Source organism: Danio rerio, chromosome 14, assembly GCF_049306965.1.
Source record: "Danio rerio strain Tuebingen ecotype United States chromosome 14, GRCz12tu, whole genome shotgun sequence".
NCBI classification, from domain to species: Eukaryota; Metazoa; Chordata; class Actinopteri; order Cypriniformes; family Danionidae; genus Danio; species Danio rerio.
In genome coordinates this window covers 18660087-18679485 of record NC_133189.1, presented here as the reverse complement: position 1 = coordinate 18679485, position 19399 = coordinate 18660087, and the positions used below count along the sequence as shown (strand labels likewise).

At 34.3% G+C, this 19399-nt stretch overlaps 1 protein-coding gene across 1 annotated transcript; it reads right to left on the bottom strand.

Moving 5' to 3' along the window:
* Positions 1–3811: 3811 nt before the first annotated feature.
* Positions 3812–17091, bottom strand: prpf19 (pre-mRNA processing factor 19). Its single transcript, NM_201467.1, is given in 16 exon segments — positions 3812–4250; positions 4359–4464; positions 4570–4652; positions 6940–7113; positions 7531–7600; positions 8693–8848; positions 8936–9045; positions 9638–9713; positions 11370–11444; positions 11529–11570; positions 11657–11722; positions 13339–13412; positions 13491–13632; positions 16172–16248; positions 16334–16483; positions 16955–17091. Coding segments are annotated over 16 exon segments (1518 nt in total). The 5' UTR covers positions 16974–17091; the 3' UTR covers positions 3812–4152.
* Positions 17092–19399: the final 2308 nt, after the last annotated feature.

Below are 19399 nucleotides of genomic sequence, written 5' to 3'. Positions count from 1 at the left end.
TCCAATAGAGCACCTTGGGATGTGGTAGAACGGGAGACTCTCATCATAAATGTGCAGCTGACAAATTTGCAGCAACTGTGATGCTATCATGTCAATACGGAGCAAAATCTCTTGAGTTATATTTCCACTACCTTGTTGAATCTATGCCATGAGGATTAAGGCAGTTTTGGAGGCAAAAGGGGGTCCAACCCAGTACTAATTAGGTGTACCTAATAAAGTGGCAGGTGAGTGGATTTATCTATAGAACCACTCAAGGCATATAGTCACATCTCTTGAATGAGAATGACTTTCCTAATATATTTCCTTTATTATGACTACATAAATTAGAAAAGGTTTCAAGAATAAAAGTGTGTGGGTTTTTCCCAGTAATGGGTTGCAGCTGGAAGGGCATCCGCTGTGTAAAACATATGGTGTATAAGTTGGCGGTTCATTCTGCTGCAGCGACCCCTGATTAATAAAGGGACTAAGCTGAAAAGAAAATGAATGAATGAATAAATGAATAGGTTTCAAGCAATGACTGTAAAAAAAATATGAAGCACGAGGGTAATGAGCGCCCTCTGCTGGATCTTAGATTTAGCATTCCTGATATAAATCATAAGACTCTTTCTGACCTTTGTCCTGCTTTTTGGAGGCATTAAAATTTGTTATTTGAAACATAATTTTTTTAACTTTGTGATAATTGGCATCCTGAGTATAAAACCCAATAAATCCTCAATCAAGAATCATGTAGTTTGTTTCGTTTCTAATCATTCAACTGTAGAATGTTTCACGTAGCAAATTAACTCTGAAAAAAAAAAAAAACTACACTACTTGCATTTAGAGGGTAGGTTAACCCCTAAATTAAAATTCTGTCATTAAGTTTCCTCATATCGTTGTCAATACAATGAGACCATTCATATTCTGAACAGATATGAAGATATTTTAGATGAAATGTGAGAGCTGTCATCCTCTATAGACAGCTACGGTACAGAGATGTTCAAAGTTTAAAAAAAAAAAAAACATTTTTAAAACATCCCATCCGACTTCAATTGGTTTACTGTAATCATACAAAGCTCCCAGAAAACTACTGTGACTGTTTGCCGTCTTCCATATCAGATCAAGTTGCACTTTTACTATGAGGAAAGTGCTTGAAGCTTCATATGATTACAGTTGAGCCTATGAAGTATCATGGACATTTCAGGCCTTACAATGTCTCAGGACATCTGCTGTGTGCACTCGAATTTCATCTAAAATACTTTCATTTTATGTTCCAAAGATGAACAAAGGTCTCAGGGGGTTGAAATGACACGAGGGGGAATTTGAAAAAATTAAATTTTTAAATGAACTAACTCTCTAAAGTAGTCACTAATAATGGACAGAAATCAGAAAGAGCTTTATGTTCGCACACGAGGAATTTGTTTTTATGACAGAGCTTCTACAGTGCAACAGAATTACAGACAGGACAAAAAACAGATTATATATATATATATATATATATATATATATATATATATATATATATATATATATATATATATATATATATATATATATATAAGCAGCAAGTAGTACATGCAAATATACAAACAGACAAGTGTATGTGCCTTATTACTATATACGTTATATGTGCAACTGTTATGTGCAAAATGGAATGTAAAGTGTGTTGTTAAATAAGTGTATATGTGTATAAAAGTGTATAACATTATCAAGTTGTTATCAAGTGTTGCATGAGAAGGATTGCCTGAGGGAAGAAACAGTTTCTGTGTCTGGCTGTTCTGGTGCACAGTGCTCTGTAGCATCAACCTGAAGGTAAAAGTTCATAGGCAGTGTGCAGGGTGTGAGGGGTCCAGAGTAATTTTGGCAGCCCTTTTGCTCGCTCTGGATAAGTACAGTTCTCGTAGAGTAGGGAGGGTTGTACCAGTGATTCGCTCAGCAGTCCGAACTATTTGACGTAGTCTTCGGAGGTCGGATTATGTAGCTGAGCTAAACCAGACAGTTATTGACGCGCAGATGACTGATTCAATGATGGAGGTGTAGAAATGTTTTAGCAGCTCCCTTGGAAGGTTGAACTTCCTCAGCTGACGAAGTACAGCCTCTGAGCTTTTTTGACAGTACATTATTGCATACTAAAGGCAAGCCCAGACTATGACTATGCTGAAACACCATTCAGACTTATAAATTACTATGGTTTTCAACTGTAAAACATACCATTTAACACTTTGTATTCAACATTGAATCTGTTTATCCCCTGTATATTTTGTATCAATAATGTGTAAATTAACTGGTCTTTTAATGTTTGACTACATTAGTACCATTGTAATCCTATTAATGCCTTGTTTTACCCACCTGGGGCCCGTTTCAGAAAGGAGATTAAATGAAAACTTGAGTAGTTTAACCCTGAAATAAGAGAAACTCTGGGTTTTCCGTTTCAAAATGGCAGGTTTGTCAAACTCGAGAAAGCAGGGTAAGTCAAGCCTGTGTCTGAAAGAGAGGTCACTTTAACTCAAAGTCAGTTACCTTAGAAACTCTCTGTGAAACTTACTCTGTGACCTTAACCTGGTCAGGAGCAGGTTTTATTCTCTAAACTCGAGTTTCTGTCGGTGTCCTCCATTTTTTTTTTAAAGACGAAGCTATATTTCTCACCTTAGCCTTACATTTCCACCCATCTATTCTAATGCACATTTTAGAGATGCGTATAAAAAACGATTGATGGAAACGTCATGATGCACATAACTTTTAAAAATAAACATTATGAAATATGAGCATAACGGAGTACGATAAACTTTATATTTAATAAGATGCACATAAACTGCGCTGGAAACACTTTAACTTAACAAATTAAAGTATGTACATTAAAAAGGTTTGTTATAAGAGAATATATGATGATGAAAATGTGTGTGAATGGACAAACCAGCAGGCTGAGCACACTGTAGAACATCGGAAACGTTGTTTTGGTCATTCTAAATTGCATTAACCGTTTCAGTATTAATGTATATTAATTACCTCCAGAGCGTCAAGAGCATCTGTTCTCCGTGTCTCATGGCTTGAAACGCCCCCACGCGTTCATTGTGTATCATCAATGTCGTCTGAGGCACAAGTAGCTACATTTATTAAATAAAAAAAGATTGACAACTTTTACTGCGGTAAAATCTGTTTTTACTGTTAATATTTCAAAATGAACTGTAATTAATGGAATTATTACTCATTCTAAAACTATTTTTTAGTTCTGCTTACATTCTAAATGCCATATTAACCCTTTATCACAATAATAGAGGCAGACAACTGCACTTTAAATCTATTAAAACTGATCAACGTGTATAAAAGTGGGAACATGTTTTTTTTTTTTATAAATGTCACACGTTACATTCCTTTTTTATTATACTAAAATATTTAAATACTTTAGATGTAAAACTAAGCATTAACAGCAGCTATGTTTTCCCACGCTAACCGTCTGTTACATTGTTACTTTTTAAAATATATGGTCATATTTGCTGTAACTTTGCATGAGCACATCAAGTTCAGCTGGAGAAAGAAATGGTGATCTCTTTTTTTCAGATGTTGCCATGGTGAATTGTAATATCTGCGCTCCATTGATAATGCCTTTTTATAGTTGCGGTGTGCGCACTTAACTCTTGAGTTGGTCTACTCAATGTTGATTGACCTAACTCAGATCAGCTATTCTGAAACTGAAAACTCTGAGTTTTTAATCTCTCTGTAAATCAAATCAGAGTTCAAGTTTAAACTTAGAGTTGGTTGAACCTCCTTACTGAAACAGGCCCCTGGTGCCTGTCATGGATGAAAACGATGAGTCAACAGATTCATACACAATAGATTAAAAACAAATTTAAACTTTATTGGAATCTATTTCACATTTGATGATAGTCCACAGAAGGATAAAAAAAGAGAGAAGTCATGGGACACTAACAAAGTTTGCCAGCCTACAATCAAAAGATTAAAAGGTAGACGAAAAAACAACTGACATTAACCCTTATTGCCAAAATTTGTTTTAAAGCAATAATTGACAAAAAGATGAATTTACTGGTGACAAAGTCAAGGTGTACTGAATGTTTCTGAATTAATCACTACAACCATGTTTATGATAGTGAATGCATATCTATGTATACACATGCACACGTACAGAGAGATGTATTTGTTGTGGGAGTATTGTTTCTGTTACAGGCTGTAGAACTTGAGACTTCTGTCCATGCCTGTGGAAGCCAGGAACTGAGCATGTTCACCAAAAGCCACACCAGTCACCAGACCAGAATGATCTACAGGAAGAAGAAAAAGAAATTAAATTAGTTTGAGGACACAGAATAAGCTCTTAATTAAACAACAAACCCAATTTTGGACAAACTTCAAAGCGTTGTTCAACTCACCGGAGAAGTTGAGGACCTCGGACCACTGTTTGCAGATATAAACTCTGATGTCTGACCCTCCCACAGCTAGATATGTTCCACTCTGATCAAACACCAGGGACTTGACCTACATGATCAAAAAAACAGCAAAAATATTAGACAAACGTCCTGTAAGCAGAACAACTGGCAAACTGATTAAAACCATTTGACAGTGATATTTCTGGGATTCGACCTCGTAATTGTTGTCCAGAGTGATTGTCTTGAAGTTCTTCAGCTTCCTCAGATCCCACAGCTTCAGTGAACTGTCCTGAGCACCTGCATACAAAAAAAATGTAGTTTGCATGACAGTGAACACAAGTGATACTCAATGCAGAGCCAAATGGGCAGAGCTTGCTCAGAGTTAACATCTGTCATGATAAAAACTGGGGGCTACTGCGGAAAGCAGGTAATTGGACATGTACGTATAAGTGCCATGTAAGTGAATAACTGCAGCTTTCAGGTCCAAAAACCAAGATATCTTTTATAGTAAGAAACAATTGCTCTAAATATGCAGCAGGTTACGTTTTAGGGTTAGTTAGCTTCTTATCTACCTACCTACCTACCTACCAACCAACCAACCCAACTTCCTACCAACCTAGCCTCTACCTTTAGCTTCCTACCAACCTACCTAACTACTTACTTGCCTAACTTTTAACTACCTTTCTACCTACCCATTTAGCTTTGTACCTACCTACATACCCAACTGCCTACCTACCAAATTGTCCTACCTACCAACCTACCCATCTTCCTACCTACCTACCTAACAACCTCTCACACCCACTCTCTCTCTATTTCAGACTTACTCTCTCACACGAACTTCCTACCTACCTACCGAACTTCCGACCTACCTACCGAACTTACTACCGACCTACCGAACTTACTACCGACCTACCGAACTTTCTCCGACCTACCGAACTTGCTACCAACCTACCAAACTTGCTACCAACCTACCAAACTTGCTACCAACCTACTAAACTTCCTACCAACCTACTAAACTTCCTACCAACCTACTAAACTTCCTACCAACCTACCACACCCCCTACCTAACTTTTGAACTACCTACCTCTTAAACTCACTTATACATCAACATCCTATAGACCAGTGTTTCTCAACCACAATCCTGGAGGACCACAAACACTGCATGCTTTGGATCTCTCCTATGTCTGTCACACCCATTACAGGTTTTTCAGTCTCTGCTAATGAGCTAATGACTGGAATCAGGTGCGTTTGGTCAAGGTGACATGGAAAATGTGCTAAGCTGATGGGCCTCCAAGAATGTGATTGAGAAACACTGATACACCCAACTATAGACCTGAACAGTGCAGTGGCTTACAAATATTCAAAGACAAAATGCAATCCAAAGATGCCTTTTAAAAGAAATCTGTGTTTTTAAAACTAATATACCAGAAATCAATGATTTATTTTATTGATTAGACACATTTACTGTTTCACAATATTATGTCTCTTAAAATGAAATACATGTTTAGTAGTATAAAAAACTGATGTTTTTACCCAGACATTTAAAAAGAACATAACCAAGGTTATCATAGCGTCCGAATCTCATACAAGCCCATGCCTAATATATATGGTTGTGTGTGTTTCTTAATTTCTACTATTTCTTAATTTCTACTATTATTAGCATATAATATTACTATTTCTTAATTTATTTTGTAAGTTAAACACTCAAAATATGTTTAATTTATTTTTACTATTATTTACTTCTTACTATCTTACTATCTTTTAATAAAATACACCGGTTATGCAATCTTATTACAGAAATATATTCCCCCCCTAACAAATATGGAAGCAAAACCAACCAATCATTAAAAACAACTTCCAAAAGAGAAAGTGTAAAAAGTGTGTGCATGAATTCAAATCCACTTCATTATCCTGGATGTTGACAGCAGCTTCCTGACACGCACATATTACTGGACTACACTATCATTATATTATATACACACAGTAGAAGCCTACATCAAACACTTAAGGTAACAATGATTCATGACTAATGATTAATCTAGTTCTGTTAATAGAACTTACTCTCAAAAGAAGTTTTGGTGCACATACTTTGAGTAAGCAAGTTAAGGGTTAATCAACGCAGAGTTCAGGGTTAAGCAAACAGAACACCTACTTTGCAGCAATGCAGTAAAATTACAAAAATATATAAACTGTAAGAATTTATATAATCTTTAAGAACTTAATTACAGTAAGATGTTATAATGTCTCAAGCAAACCTCTGCATTAAATGTAATGTTTCATTTTTCTAATAATTTTAATTTCCGTTTTTTTTCGTAATAACTCTAGTTCTCTAGAGCTGCAGAGAAGTAAACTAAAACTTGCTAAACAACACAGAACTTAATCAACACTGAAATAGTCACCATGGCTTCTTTATAGCATGATTCAGATCATATTTGATGGAGGCCCTTAATTCTGTCATTTTTTGCATTAATAACTGTAAGGCTGATTTGCAACAATGTACTGTAAAACAGTATTTAAATAACTACTTCAGAAAACAGGTAAAATGCAGATTGAACAATGGACACAGACAGATCACATGACTCACCAGTGGCTAGATAGTATCCATTCTCAGAGAAGGCAATGGCCGTGACTGGACCTGAATGTCCAGGGAAGTTGGCTACATTGGTTCGTTCCTTAAGATCCCAGATCTTAATCTGAGAATCGCCCGTACCAGTGCCGAAAATCAGACCATCAGGATGGAACTGTGCACAGGTTAAAGCTGAAAGAATGAGGCAGAAATGCTTTTTAAATGAAGAGACAAATTAACACTAGACCTACCAGTACTACTTGGCCATAGCTGTCCTTTTGGCTGTTTTGTACCAAACTGAATTTTTTTTTTTTTACATTTTAAGATTTTATTATCAAATTTTTAATGTTTTTCCTTATACTTTATGAAGTCATTACCCTAAAAATACTATCTTTTTTTTTTTTGTAACATGGCTTATAATCATGTACAAAATGCCTGTATTAAATATGTTGAGTGAAATATTTTGAAGTAAATCATTACATTTCATTTTTATCCTAACTTGACAAATTCTAAAAGAGAGCTTGTTTCAGTTTCCACACTTATAAAAATAGCATTCAAAAAACACTTATTCAAAATCTGACACAGTGCAGCTAAAATAATAAAACATACCACATCCAGCAGTCTCATCAGTGACTTTGGTCAGGACACGTCCAGTTTGGATATCGGAGAAGGCCCAGTACTACAAAACAAACATTTAAAAATGTAACTACACAGAATAAAAATGTAACTACACAGAGACTTCCCTTCCATAAAAATAACAAAGCATGTTCTTTTTACATGGGAAGTGAAACGGAAAACCACAACAACAGTTTCCACTCGTTCTGGGGAAATTTTATTTATTTTTAAATAAAATGTCAATTTTTAAAAAATCATGATTTGACAAATGGTTGTTTCTGCTAAAGTAGTCTTTGACAATGCTTTTATCCAGTAAGTGTAGCATACTGCTAATGTTGTAAATTATGCTTGATTCACATTTTATTGCAAAGCTACAAAAATTTTCTTAATTGTCTTTAAAATCATATTTCCCTCAAATATAGTCTTAAATTGGCCCAAATCTTCAAAAGCGTCAGCACTTGTGGCCAACAAAAACAAACAAGACAAGAATTATGGCAAAGACAAAATTCTGTTATTTTAAATTTTTTTAAGATTTTAGTAAATAATGCATGTAGAGGTTTAAATAATGTAACCTTGAAAAGTGTAACTATGGAAATGTACACACAGAGGCCGCATCAAAAACACTACATACACTGCACAAACTTCTTACACTCTAAGAGAAAGTGGCCATCGTTTGCTGATTCTCATTTGAAAGGTGTGAAGTGGCTTTCACAATGGATGTGGAAAGCAATGTGCTATGAACTCAATTTATTTCACTAGCTCATGGCATGCCAGGGCGGTTAGTGGCTATGCCAACAAAACACATCATCTGACACGCATCTCAGTTAAAGCAACTACATTTAAAAAAAAAAACAAAGTCAAAAAAGTAAATTTTTTGCTCTGTATTACCTGCAATATGAGAAACAATGCTATAAAAAAAACATAGCATTTTTTTATATAAATAGAAAGTAAAATTTCAAACAACTTGCATCACACAAGAAATATATAACTTCAACATCTGGAATAGACCATTTAAATTTAGTGACATTACAAAAAAAGGTTTAGGTATAGGGTTGGAGTAGGGTGATAGAAAATACAGTTTGCGCAGTGTAAAAATAAGGGAAACCTATAAAATGTCCCCTTAATTCACAAAAACAATTGTGTGTGTGTGTGTTACCTGGTCCTCAGATGAGCTCAGTAAATAGTCCCCAGTAGCGTGCAGAGAGAGGCCAGTAACAGCAGACTCATGGGCCCTGACCACTTGCACACAGTTGCCTCCAGTAACGGACCACACTCTAATAGTGCTGTCTGAAGATGCTGAGAACACCACCGCCTGACAAAGAGCACAAGAGGAGAGACATGAGAGCTAAATACAAACCAGGAACCATTTTATATATTCAAAACAAGAGCAATGGCATACCTGAGCAGGGTGGTAGATGACAGATGAGACCTTTTTGGTGTGTCCTTTGAGGGTGGCAACAATCTGCTCCTCACGACGGTCAAACACCACCACGTTCTTATCCGCACCACCTGGAAAGCGTAGCAAACTGAGGTTTTAATTTGAGAGAACCATGTGGTAGCTCTCCTTGTTTACATCTTAATTTTAGATTAGTTATTTCTACTTCAGCAAAACAGTCACAATTAATCCAACAAAAAGGAAGGAGCTGCAAAAAAAGAAACAAAAAAGGGCAACAGTATTTTTCCTTGCATGATCAATCATTTGTGACCAAGAGGGTGCAGATGACACATGCAAGAATTGTGTTAGGGGATGCTTATGGTTTGGAAACATAAATGTGTGCTTTCTAGTGTTGTTATGATGCTGACATGTTTAAAACCTCAATTTCCAACTAACATTTGAGTGTTGTTAAGTACATGCTCAACAGAGCTCAAATGTTTGCGGGGAAATGGACATTTTTAAAATTTCTGTACCAATTGGTCCTGCAATTCAGTATCGTGACAACACAAGTGCTTTCTACCAGCATTTTATGTAACATCCCAAAAGGGGGACTTACAAAGGATATATTATACACAGTTCATCAAAATAGTAAGTAACATCACAAAATTCTAAGAATCAGGACACATTCAAAACACTCATCTGACAAACTACTAATGGAAATTATACCGGTGAGGACTTTGTTGGTGTCTGTTGGGCAGAGATCCAGAGAGAGGATTCCTGGTACACTGGCACTGTGAAGACCCTGTTGAAAAGAGCAAAACAACTGATTTGATGTAATGTTTCAAATAAAATTGTACAGCGATCTAAACTAAATCAAAGGAAAGACTAACTCACAACACTTTACATAGAATAGGCATGGGAGGATAATGGTTTTACCACAGGTATACCACAGTTTGGAAAAGTCTTTAGTTTTAAAACCAGCTAAAAATTTCTGCTATACCATTCCTTTGGTATATGTAACATTTTTTTTAAGACAACAGTATCTCTAGCAGAAAAGATCCAAAGATCCCATTTTAAATCGTAAAGAAATCTGTGTTTTTAAACTAAATAAAGACATCTGAAGTCAATGATTTATTTGAATTACTTAGCCTGACATGTTTACTGTTCCAGAATATTTTAAATCTTTCTTTACATAAAATATATTGTGTTCAAAGGGGGGAAAAGTTTTAGTTTTTTACCCAGATATTAAAAAAATACAATTTAGAGGAGTAATCATAATACTGTGAAGGTTATCATACCATCAGAATCTTATACCAGCCCAAGCCTAAGACAGAAACTCCATTTGTCAAACTTTGAGGTGGAAATTGTTGATTTTTATCTTAATTTCTAAACAGAGAATAATTTTTTTTTAAAAGTTTAAATTCAACAGAGTTTAAAGTTAGCATGCTTCTCAGCTAACAATATGACATGGTAATAACTATAAAAGTGTGTATTAGTTTTATTAAGATTTTACAATTAAGATTAAGATATAAGTCGATATTTACACAATGTGATTCAGACGTCATTTTCTTCCCAATAGCTGTGCCTTCAAAGATGCTGTCACAGAATTTGATCAAAACAGGATTTCTAGAACAATTTTATGCTTACTTGGCAATTTTTTTTTACCAGGACATATGGAAAGAGAGAATTTTGAATTTATTGCCATATCAGCTTTTATGGCTATATCATGGCAAAAAAAGATCAGGTTTACCACATTTTAAAAAATAATACTTTTCTATAATTATAAAAATATTCTAACAATTAAAAGTCATCGAAAGCAATAAATACAGAAGATAAAAATACAAAGTAATAATGAGAATACATAAGATAAAAATCTAAAACTTTTTTTTAAGGATTTAGTTTTGATGAAAATTTAACAATTTTAAAATTAAATACTACATTTCAAGTCCCTCCAGACAATAATTGTTGTCGGATAACAATAAAAATAGGGCATTGCACAAGAATATTTTTAACAGCTTGGTTTCTGTTGCAATATAGACATTTTAGGGGTTTTTCTCCTTTAGCAAGTGTTCAGTGCGAGTTTTTTTGTGTCCGGAACGTCATCTTCTGCATACAATCTCATCATTTCTTGAGTTTTAAAAAAAAAATTGGATTTTGATCCTATTTCAGGCTGGATTTCATAGTTTATTTTTTGAGCACTAATCCTACCATAATGGTATAAAATCAGCTTAAATAAACATAATGGATTTTTTTAATGAGCCTAATATATTGACCTCTGAAAAAAACTAAACCTTTTTTAACAATAAATGTACCAAATGTAGCACTTTTTAGAAGCGGTTTTCTTATGATATAGAAAAAAAACATCCAGCTTATATAACCTTTGTGGACATCAGGCCTACACAACATATGTTAAACAAAAATATGCACGCATACACACTGTGTAAAATTGGATACTCACAGCATGGGATCCCACTTGGCGATACTTGCTGAGATCTTCTGCTCTGACCAGCTCTTCTGGCACGGTCTTTCCTCTCTGAAAAACAAACACGTAAAAGGTTACAGACATTGAAAAGCACATCAAATAACAGTGACCACAAACTGCTAATTAAACGTTTACCTTCTTTCTCTCGGTGGTCAGAACAGTGGCCTTGTCTTGAAGCTGTAATGTAAGAAAAAGTCTTTGAATCCCTTTGTACATGTGTGAGCAATGAGAACACTGCTGAATATACTTGTGGATTCACAAACCTTCTGTATGATCTCCGGAGTCATTCCAACCTGTTCACTGACCTCCATGGCCTCACCACCAGCACCCTATGAAAACAGAAAATTATATATTTAACTCCATTGTACTATGGCTATGAGGGGGTTGAATTATTTTACATTTAAAATTGAACATAAAACCATAAAATAAATAAATATCGGATTCACAATTCATCTCAGAATTAATTCTCAACTTTTGAAATAAATTCCTGCATTATATGAAATAACTTTTTTTTCCTGCATCTTTCATTTTGAAAGAGATTATAATCTAAAAGTATTTTTTTTTCAGAATCTTGAGAAATTTTTTTTTAATATATATATTAGAGGTTGCACTGACTAGTCGACTAATCAACTAGTTGACTTTAATGCTCTGCCGTGATGCTTTTTGATAAACTTCGACTAGTCTCACTGTGCAGATCACGTTGTTTGACCAGAACTACATGCAGCTTTACACACTAAGGTGGAACCACGAGTGCACGGATGTTGTCACTGAATGAAACTGCCCTCCGATTATTTAAAATACATTTTTTTAACTGTATTTTTTATGTCAGCGTCAAAGATTCACGTGAACTTGTATTGAACTTTAAATCGGTGCCAGTTAGGTTTAAGCAACCCTGAAAAGTAATGTGATTGTCTGCTGCCCTCTACAAACCTGTGAAAAAATGTGAAGTGCACAGCCGCAAAGGTGTGATAAACTTCACAGCTTGTGTAGGTGTAAACATCATCAACATTGGTGAACCTGGTGAAGATGTACAGCAAGCAGACTTCTGTAACTAAAATGAGCCAGTGACCACAAAAAACGCCTGACTTAAGCAGGATTTTGAGCAGCTTTCTAGTGCGCATGATCATAGCGATAAAATATAAAATACATTAAATATAATGTAATATTTATAAAATATGAGTCTGATTAGGACTCCGACAGTGTAATATGGCTTAATGTTATAGCCTGTCCTTTCTGCGTTATGTATAACGTCACATGAATCTGTGTGCTGCATTATTTCTGCACAAAAATATCTGTTATTGTTACATTCTTACTAGAATGTGCAGTGATCAATGTGTTAACTGCATTTATTTCGCAGTAAAATTTAGTCCGGGTGCTAATGTTACATTAATAACGAAAGAGTCGACAGTGTATTTGTTTTGCACTAAAATGGTGTCATTGGTGTAATGTTGCATTGTTCTTGCAACGCGTTATGAGCGTTCCAACAGCATGGAAACATATTCTGTCCTGCAAATAAATCGCAAATTGTGGCATGTTGCAAAACATTTGCATCTTATGTTTTTTTTTGATGACGCTAAAAGCTACTAGTTGACTCAACTTTGATAATATAAAAGTCGACTTTCAAAAATCTAAAATCGTCAACCTCTTTTTTACATTTAATGAAATTCAATAAAAATGGTAAGGCAGTTACCAAAAACATTTAAACACTTTATAAATATCACATTTCTAAAATAATAAAAAAGCAAAAAAATAACAATCTAAAACCGTTTTTTAAGGTTTACTCTTGCTACAAAATTTTACCTTAAAAATTATTATAATTGCTGTCTAATAACATTAAAAATAGTGGCCATTTCTATTTGAAAAACCTCAAAGTACCTATGGTTCATGAGTGAATTAAGATTTTTTTTTTCACGCTACATTATGAATATCTAAAGAAATTACTGACCACAGCAGCGGGCTGAGAAGCAGGAGCGGCCTGTGGAGCGACCAGTCCAGCCTGGGGTTTGAGGGTAGCCAAAGCTGCAAGCAGAACAATGTGTCAGTGATGGCACAATTCCAGTCAACATCTCATCCTGAAAGCAATCATGCCACTCTTACCTTCTCTGGCAGCAGTGACCTCTTTTGTAAGACGAGCAATGACTCTGCAGGCTGCATCATGCTGGTAGAGAGCATGAGAAAGCTCTTGTCGTGTTGTCTGCAACTGCTGCCTCAGTGTAAAACTGTGCAGCATCACGGCGTCCTGAAAGAGAGAGAGAGAGAAAAAAACTGTGTTAATCTAAAATATAATCATTCTTTTATAACAATCACCAAATATTAAATGGAAAAGTTTTTCATACGTTGAATGATGCATGTATAATTGCACATATTGCACACAGAATAAGCAGGCTTTGTTGAATTATTTCATAAATAACTGGACGTATCATTCTAAAATCCCAGTGAAGTGGTACAGGATTATTTTGTTTCTCCAGTCTATGGTACAGACTCTGCCAGATGGTTTGTTTTGGGAACAGGTAGGCATTTTTACTGCTTGTAGATTTTGATGCACGAAGATATATCATATAAGTATCTAAAAGTGCAAGGGAGATTCTTTGCATTTGTAGTGCGCACGCCAAAAGATCAAATTCATGTTAAACTTTTGACTAAAATGTATATACACTCGATCAATTTAACATTTATATAAACAATATCTTCAGATAAGGTACATGATTGTATCAAATCCTGATGTTACATCTGAATGTGTCATTTTTACATCATCCCAAAAGGCAATTAGGCCTAAAATCAATATCTCGATTTGATTCAACATTTTAACTTGGTTGCGATTAATGAACAATTATTTTATTTATAAAAATTTTTGGTCCCCAAAAACATTCACTGACAAGTTTTTTATAGTAAATATGCTCACATTTTACAAGTGAGAGATTTCTGAACAAAGGGTGCATAACTTGATTTTAAAAGAATTGAAGTAAACTCTCACTATCTACTATCTCTGATTATTTTTATTGAACATCAACGTTGAACAACTGAAATTAAAACACACATTGCCTAAAATCAACAGTCACCTTTTTCTTATAAAAAAGTGAAAATAAATAACTTGCACTTTTGGAAACAAAATTATTATTATTATTTTTTTTCATAATAAAAATAAAAATTAAGCTACATCTCTTGTAAATAACATATCTCTTGCATATCCAGTAAAGAACATTTTAAACAGTGCATTTCTTGAATGTTCTGTAAAGAAATATTTTAATGTAAATAATAATGTTATTGTAATAGAAAATATGCAATCTCAAGTCATCACTGGAGCAGCTTCCAATCATTGTCAATGTAGTGTAAACGTGCGACATGTAGTTACATTTTAACGAACATTTTAACTGTGCCGGACCGTATCCATGCATTCGATGCAGAAGTATAAATCTTATAAATCATATAAATCTTAACAGAGCGGAATCACGTGACTCCACATGCGGTAAGTTATTAAAAAGATTGATATATACACACACATACATACATATATATACACATACATATACACACACACACATATATATATATATATATATATATATATATATATATATATATATAATATATATATATATATATATATATATATATATAKAGAGAGAGAGAGAGAGAGAGAGAGAGAGAGAGAGAGAGAGAGAGAGAGAGAGAGAGAGAGAGAGAGAGAGAAATATCATTCCTATAAGCTAATATGCTCAAGCTTAAACATTTTTCTATGAAAGTACATTTTTGCTTGCATTAAAAATAATAAACAAAAATAACCACTTCTCTAATCCAAATTTTAATAAACGAAAACCCTTAAACAGAGGCTTAGAAAACATTCACGATTTGGGTCATGACACACCAGCTCATGGTGCTTTTATCTCAATCACAATGATTCACAGATTATCATCACAGATGATAATGACAAATTTATTTTGCATAACAGCAATAGCGGTCTTTTCATTATCAGCTTTTTCTTAGTGAATGTATGCTCTTTTAAAAAATGGAATAAGTGCATGACTGACAGCATCATGACGATTAAATTAGGGATTAAATGTTAGAACATCTTGTGTTTAAAATGTGTAAATGTGGCTACCCGAAAACTCCCTCCCACCGGCTTAAGGTGAATGAATTTAGTCATTTTCATAGCAGACTTTAACCCATTGGAAGTTTTTTGTCCACTCTTAAAAAAAAGTGTAAATGGTGCTTCAACATTCACCACATGATCAATAACATGTGTGATTTTTTTGTAATTTTAGGTGGGTACTAAAACAAAATCTGTCAATGTTATTTTCATTCTCTTGTATCCAGACATTTACATTTTCACAGCAGTAGCTCTCTTGTCATCTGAACTGAGGGACTGATAGCTGATATTAACCAATCCATTTGCATTTTGTTCTAGAGCAGTGGGTCAATAAGAAGAGCTTGAAGGTGGGGCAGTCATTGCAGGATTTGTTTACTACAGCAAGTTGAAAAGTCAACTGTTTTATACCATTCCTGAGCACTGCGTTTTTTGTTTGTTTTTTTTTTTTGGTGCAAAGACGCATTCTGTGTGAACATCTCCTAAATCCGTGCATATGGTGAACATTTTGTAGAAAAACTCGTTGCACAACAGCAATTTTATGAGGATGTGGTGTGAACTTTAACAGTAGAAGCCGCACTAAAATGGCCTAGTGACCCCCATGATCAGACTGTTTAACTTTATTTGAAAAAAAAAAAAACTTGCCAATGTAAACACTTATTTATTCTCCATACAGTCAGGTTAAAGGACTCACCCACTCATCCTGTAGAGACTTGAGGATAGCAGGAATACTTGTGGCAGAGGGAGCCTTCGGTCGAATGGGATGAGACACTACAAGTAAAGAAACAAGTGTTTTGAAAAGAACCATAAATTGTCAGAAACTTTCATGAAATGGGTGTCATCTGTAGCTCTGTACCCTTGATATCAATGAGCTGCTCCTCAGACAGGGGCTGTCCATTGATGGGGTCAGCTCCATTCTCCGCTATGTATTTCTCAATCAGACGCCTCTCAAACACTTGGTTGGAAACAGGGGACACACAGGGGTGCTCCGGCACTTCGTTTGAAACTGGAAGAGAGAAATACACTCACTTCTCTTTCATTCATGACTACAAATATGACATGTCCATAATCTTTAGCACAAAATACATCATTATAATTTCGCAAATGTTAACCAGAAGTCTGTGTCAGGTTTTATAATGTGATACTTAAATTCAACAATTCCTTTGATATTCATATAACATGACGACATCACATTATTACATAATATTCTAGATTACGATACATTATATTCATGATTACTATCATACACAACGCCAATGTTTTGCTTGCCCAAATAGTTCAAGATTCCGACACAAACCATCAAAATATATATTAGCTTCTAGTTTAAATGGTAGAAATGTATAAGAATCGAAAAAATGCAAATGCAAGCTTATTAAAGTTTAGCTCCTCAAGCCCAAAGTTTCTGCTAATATTACACAACAATGGCTAACGCTGCACACTGCTAATCACTTATGCTAACAGAAATAAACTCACTTACTAGCACAAACCAAAGACATATCGTTCAAACAGACGCGCTTCCGCTTCTCAAATAAAGCTGAAATCAAATCAGTACATTTACTGATTTATTTTCAACACAAGGCTTTAGATTTCTTTATGAATCAAGGTGCTGCATGTCCTGAATCGGAACACGTTGAGAAGCCGTGCCGCTCAAACAGCGGTGCATGATGGGATACAGACTCTTCCAAGAGCGAAAAATGAAACCCGTGTTCTCTCGACAGGCGGCGCCGCGCACTGCAACACCACTGAGATGTGTTCAGAGAGGTCTGTTGCTGGCTAAAAACTATAACCTTTTACAGATACAATCGTCGTTAAATTAACATGTAAATGGGAGCGCTTAGAATTAATTAACAAACAATAGAGCGCCTTGTCATTACAAAACGCTGGAAAATGCTACAGTTGCCACGTGGTCAACATAATTAATTATAGGTTCCTCATCATTGATTTTGTGTTTATTTTTATTTAGTTTAGTGTGCCTGTATTTTTCTGACTTTCTTTCACTGTATTTGAAGAATATATATATATTTTTTAAATAAATACATAATATACATAATATTGATTTCCTACAAATTACCTGTTACAAATTACATGCTAAAAACAGCCTCTTCTGTAATGTTTTGTATTAACCTGTGATTTTGTAATGTATTCAGACTTCTTTTGGATTTCTTAAGGTTGCTTTTGATATAACTTGTTGGTTAATGGGATACACATAAAGAGAAAAACATAATGCATTAGACTCACTGACATCTTCTGCGGCTGAACTGTTATCAGTTCCAAATTTTAAGATGAAATCATTTGGTAGCAAGGCTTTTAGCTGCATAGCACCACAGTTATGGAATTCCCTGCCGTTAGATATTTGTCAGGTGCACTTTATCTCCAATTTTAAATCTTAGGTTAAAATCTTTCTGTTCAGGGTTGCTTTTAATGACTTTCTGGATTAATATTATGTTTATTACTCTTCTGTCTTGTGTGTATAAAGTGCCTGTGACATACTGTAAGGTTTCCTTGAGTGTTCTGAAAGGTGCCTATAAATAAAATGTATTATTATTATTATTAAAAAATGTTCTTCGCTCACATTCAGTAGTCACATTTCAACATTTGAATAATTCCACTGTTATGGATGTGACTTTTGCAGTTAAAACTCACAACATAAATTCAAATAGAAAATTTGTTAAATTTATATTGAAATATCTGTTTATGTTTTTCAGAACAACTGACCACAGAGTTAAGGGACCCTAAAAAAATTAATCCGTAAAAATTTTTGTACTTTAAATGAGGAAAATAAACATGTGTAATGGATGTAAACAAATATGCAAATTTGCAGTATACATTATTTGTAGAAATTCTGTGAATTAAACTGCACAACCCAAAAAACACCATGCTAATCAAAAGGATAAAATATGTCTCTCTAGAACAAAGATGATTGACTTTATTTTATTTGACATTTTTGCATTTATGTGGAAAAAGTGTCATTATGGATATGACTTCTCTATTATGGATGTGACCGATGTGAAATTGTCACTTGTGTGACCTTGGTAAATGAAATATAATTGTTTAAAAACATTGAGAGACATTTTTGAGTATTTCCAAAGTACTGTAAAATACAAGCCTTCACAAAAACTTAGAAACGGTTTTCATATTTTGGTTAATTTTTGTCATGGCAAGGTTGACATTTGCATGGAATTGCTCATTTACATTCATAATTGAATGAATGAATTAATGAATTAATTTATTTAACAGGGACAATACACAAAGATAACATTAACCTTAAAGAGAAAAGATGCATTGTGCCAGGTTGAAGCAGGATTGATAATTTCCACCTGCCGTCCCTGGACAGGTTAAAATTAAAACAATAAAATCCAATTAATTAAAAAGTCAGTTTAAAATATTCAAGTATAATTGCATATAAACTAAAACACTGACAATTCAAAAACACCTCACTCAGTGTGTACAAATTTGATTTGACAAAAACCACCTCCTAGTGAGGTGTGAAAACATCTTATAATTTGTACATGTGATTATTTCTGTTGGGAGAGAATTCCATAGATTTGAGGCTTTATAAATGAAAAAGGATTGACCAAAAGATATTATGTCTATAGGGACAAAACATTCCCCTCTTAATATAGAACGCGTCACTCGAGATGTTTTCTCTAACGTGGAATTTAAAAATGTTTTAACGATGGAGCAGAAAGATTGTGAATAATTTTAAAAACAAAACAATTATAATACATTGCCAAACATTGTTATATTTAATAATATTATCAAAAATAAGAGACTATGTTTTTTTAAGATATTGCAGTGATTGCAGGCTTTTTATCATGAATTTTAAGTGTTCTCTTGTATAATTAAAAATGATTTCCTGAGACCAGCTCGTTATACAGTACAACAAATGTGGAACAATCATAGTATTTAAATACATAACAGA